The sequence below is a fragment of the Alnus glutinosa genome, chromosome 5 (genome assembly GCF_958979055.1).
Source record: "Alnus glutinosa chromosome 5, dhAlnGlut1.1, whole genome shotgun sequence".
Classification (NCBI taxonomy): Eukaryota; Viridiplantae; Streptophyta; class Magnoliopsida; order Fagales; family Betulaceae; genus Alnus; species Alnus glutinosa.
In genome coordinates this window covers 5902179-5906872 of record NC_084890.1, presented here as the reverse complement: position 1 = coordinate 5906872, position 4694 = coordinate 5902179, and the positions used below count along the sequence as shown (strand labels likewise).

Here is a 4694-nt window from a genome sequence, read left to right as displayed (position 1 = left end):
GTTTTGTACAGGTTTAAAAAAAAAAAAAAAAGGAAAAGTTCAGGACAAGGCACAGCTTCTAGCTGGCAGGATCGTCAAGAGGATCTTCTCGGGGATCTGGCGCGTCAAGACCCCAATTCGGAACATCAGGCATGAAATCCTTACCGAACTCCTCCATCTCCTGGATGGCTTCTTCAGGAAAACCCACAAGCATCGGTCCAACCGTCTTGGGGTCAAATTTATATTGGGGATTTGTCACCAAGGTTCGAAAATTTTCGAAACCCCAATGGCAACCCCGAGCCCAACTCTGATCCCAAAGATGTGGTGCATAGCTCAACTGCTTCAAATAACGCTTGAGCTTTGCCCGATCTGCGTCATATCTAGCCCTGAGCCGAATTAAGAGACTCTCCGAGTGATCCTGCGCCTTAACAGCTTTATCTCTCTCGGCTGCAAGTCTTTCAACTTCATCTTTGAGCTTGTCCTTTTCGGCTTCGGCACTCAAAGCATTTTTGCACGCCTCGGAGCATTCGTTCTGCACGGCCGACAAACGGATAGACAATTGATCTGCGCGATCCAGCTCGGAAGAAAGACTTGCAACAGAACGTGTGTACCGATCATTGGCCTCCAGTACTTCGTTCCTCAAACGAGCATTGGTAGAACGCATCTCGGATATGATCGAGTCCCGAGAGGCGAGTTCCTCGTCCTTGGACTGAAGAAGGGACTTCAGCGTCGCGACTTCGTTCTCTAAACCCGAGATACGAGCTTGCACTTCGGGGGCAGGAGTAGGCGGGGGCGCAGGACGATTCTCGTACTTCTGCCAGAGGGCGGTCATCTTCACAAGGAGCTATGAAGAGAAAAGTAAGCAAAGTCAGAATCAAGATGCAAACAGAATGAAAAGGCCTAGCTCCAGAAACTTACTTGATAATGGGAGATAAGAATGCCTTGAGCAATCTTCTCGGGAGAAGACGCCCCTGCATTTCCCAGATACCCATCGGGGATTAGGTTCTTTATAGCCTCTATTGGATGACCCAGAAGACCCCTGCCTAAAACTTCGAAACCGGCCGAGACCCTAGAGGAAGAGCTAGGACCCACATTAGGTACAGTCCCTACACTTGGAGCCGCTTCGGACCCATCAGATCTTAATCTAGACTCGCTCCTAGTAGAAGTCTCGGGAAGCACACCAGCTTCAGGAAGGACATTCTCGGAGTCGATCCAAGACTCCTCAGGCACTCCGAGATGGGGAGTCACTTCGGGTTGACCTGCATCTTGAGCTTCAGAAGCAGAGCACGGCACCTCCTGATCAACCACTTCCCGAGAGGGGCTAGGCTCTTCGACATTTTCAGCCTCAGGTACTCCAGTATGAGTTCCAAGTTGCACAGACGCTTGGGGGGTGGCAGGCCCCATTTCAAGGTTTTCCTCGGGAAGTGGTGGTGTTTCTGGACGTTCCGAAGAAGGAGTTCGGGGAGTACCTTCAACTTCAAACTCCTCAACAAGAGGCTCAGCTCGGGGGGTGCCCACTTCTTCACCCATCTCTTCTAGAGATTCACCACATGAAGTAATAGGCTCTTGGCGCACTTCCTCGGCATCAGAAGGTCTTATAACCGCCTTGCCCCACATCCGCTCGGCTTCCAAAAGCTTTTCAGCGATTCGGTCCTGGGCTGTGAACTTCCGCTTCCTGGCTGGATGCTTCACCCTGCGCGCGACGAGAATGTCTCGGGCCTCAGGTACATTCCCATCTTCTTCTCCAGACCTCTCGGGTTCCGGGGCGTCCGTTGTCGACTCGGGTTCCGGGGCATCCGTTGTCGAAGTCCAGAGAGGATGTTCAGCAAAAGAAGTTTCTGCACATTGTTCACCCTGGAACGAGGCCTCGGAACCAGACTCATCCCTTAGAACAAAGGACGTAGCAGGACTAACCTCGGGTGTAAGAGAAACCTCGGGAATGAAACCCCGAAAGCTTGCAGATCCCTCTTCAACGTTCGCTCCAGACGACGGAGCCGAAGGAGGAGTTCTCCTTGCACCCAAGGCAGCCAAAGGAATTTTCTGTTTCTTTTGCAGAGGGACATCCTTGAGAACCTCTTCAGAACTTTTGAAAGGCCTCTTCTTAGTAACAGGCCTCGGAGATGGAGGAGCGTCATTCCTCTTCTTAATAGCCCCTCTCTTGGTGATCAGCTGCTTGTCTCTCGGGATGTCGTATCCGAGAAATTGCCTTAAATTCTCCTCGGTGACAAGGTTATCAAAATCAACCTCTTCAAACTTGTCAGCCTTAACCCTGGCAGCGGACCACCCACTTATCTTCTTGACATCCTCCATTTCGGATACACTGAGTGAAGGGGGGTCGCTTCGGTCAGGTCGTAGCAATTGCCAAGTCCGAGGCATCATACGGTCTTCAGGAAGAAGAGTGCCTTCGGGGCATTCCCACACCCAGGAAACTCTGAAAAATTGCATCTCCCAGAATTTGTTGTTCGTGAGCCCACTCTTGAGCTTGATGAAGACAGGCGGGTGACGAACACAGAGTTCAATCATCCCCTCTGATGTTTGCCTTGGCCTGTAGATGTTGAAAAATTGCAGGATACTCATCTCCTTTTTCAACACGAGTCTCCAAAGGATATAAGAAGCGAACAGATACCTTCAGGCATTGGGCATAATCTGACTGGGTGCAACCATCAAAAAAAGGGCAAAATCCCGAGCAATCTCTGGAAATGGTAACCGTAACCCAGCGAGAAACATCCTCTCATACAAGGTAATATCGCCGCCGTTGATGGTCCGAGCTCCAGGCGCCTGATAGAACATCTTCACTGTTGGAGGAATTTCATAGTTCAGACGAAGGATACCCTCATGCTTCGCAAAAAGGGCAGTTTCCACCCTACTCTCCAGGGGAGAGAGATCCACGAAGCCGTCGGACCTTTTTGTCCGAGCCCGAGACGTAGCAGGAACAACCGAACCAGCTTTTTTGAGGGCCATGGAAGAAAGAAGAAAAGAAGAAACAGAGGATACAGGGAAAGAAAAGAGTTGAGGAAGAAGGCGACAGTGGAGGATCGAGAAAAAGAATTGTCAAAGAATGAATAGTATTTGAAACTTTAAGTATCCCCTCCCCACGTGTCTGAAATGCCAAAGGGCGCCATCATTTCAAAATTTCCGAAGTTGAAAAGGCGCGCCTTCCGTATTCCAGAATTAAATGCACTACCTCGACCATACCGTTTCATGATGACAAAAGGGCGGCGGTACAGAGCTGACGTCGTCATTGGAAAAAGAAGCGGTAAGATTTAAATATTTGAACTGTTGAAAAGACGCGCCCTGCACAGTATCAGGTACAGACTGGCAGCCGGAAAGTAATTCTCTTATTTCCGTTTATTTCTGAAATCAGAGAATTAGGGGGGTAACTGTTAAGGATAAAATCAACCCTAGAGACACGTAGATCCAATGACATCTCGGAGTTATGTCTCGGACATTTGTTCCGCACAGTTCCGCACAGCAAAGAAAAGGTCGTCTAGGTCTAAAGACATCTCGGAGATATGGCGATGTCTCGGTCTTAACATTCCAGGTTACGGTATATAAAATATCCCGGGATCTCCCAGCCAAAACGGAGCGAACATATCTCGGATATTTGTGTCTCGGAGTAATAACGCCTCGGTATGATATCGAGTCGGTGTGATATCTCCTCGGGGTGATATCTATTGGATGTGTCAACATCTCGGAGTATAAACATCTCGGACTTACACAACCCCGTTATGGTGCGGATATATCCCGAGATCTCCAGGTCGGAGCGAACACATCTCGGATATCATCACCTCGGAGGTTGGCTGAAATGTGCTACAGTCTTCTAAAAGGTGCCATGCGCCACACTCGTCTTAGAGTGCGATAAGGATAGAATCCCAGAAGATCAGGGATAAACTACAGATCCATAATTTATGAGATAAAATGGTTATTGACACGGAATCAAGTTTAAAGAAGTACAAATGCAATCAACTACGAACTTCACACTCCTACTCGAATTCTCTGAAGATATGGTTAAAGTTCAACCAGGCTAGGACTCAAACTCCTAATCCAACTAGGTGTCAAGAAGGTCCGGCCTATAAATAAAGACCGTCACACCAGGTATAAAAACACGAATTCTCTAAGCTCTTGAGATTAAGATTCAGAATACTCTGTAGAAAACTGATTTAGACTGACTTAGGCATCGGAGTGGGCGTGGTCGGCACCCCCGACGAGTTGTTTGTTCTTTTTGCAGGCTTGAGGTATTCGGTAGAAATCAGCAGCGAATCTTTAGGCGACACGTCACCATACCGGAAACTGTACCAACAACTATCATCATCTAACAAGTTATATTTCAAGTTGGGTTTTCAAAGTGATAAGTCGAGCGGTTGAAAACTCATTAGGATATGGTACGAAGAAAAGTATAACGTATTATTTGTATACTTTCCACGAACCTTACGTAAAGTTGACAAATAATCAGTGCTGTCCACAATTTTTTTTTTTTTTTTTTTTAATATGTATTTTGAAATTCCAGCATGATTTCTTCATCCTTCCCAATATACTTAACAAATCTATGAAGATGTTTGGCAACACTCTTATTTCTCTCTCTATTATTTTTGGCCTTGTTCGGTAAGGAAAAGAGAATTGATAGTAAGAGTTGAAAGTGATAGATGTGATATAAAGTAAAAAAAAAAAAAAAAAATTGTAAAGAAAAGTGAAAAAAAATTTGTATTGTAGTGAAT

At 46.9% G+C, this 4694-nt stretch overlaps 1 protein-coding gene across 1 annotated transcript; it reads right to left on the bottom strand.

Annotated features, from left to right (window-relative positions):
* Positions 1–879: 879 nt before the first annotated feature.
* Positions 880–2289, bottom strand: LOC133868887 (uncharacterized). Its single transcript, XM_062305891.1, has one exon. The coding sequence runs from the start codon at positions 2287–2289 to the stop codon at positions 880–882; it is 1410 nt and encodes a 469-aa protein (XP_062161875.1).
* Positions 2290–4694: the final 2405 nt, after the last annotated feature.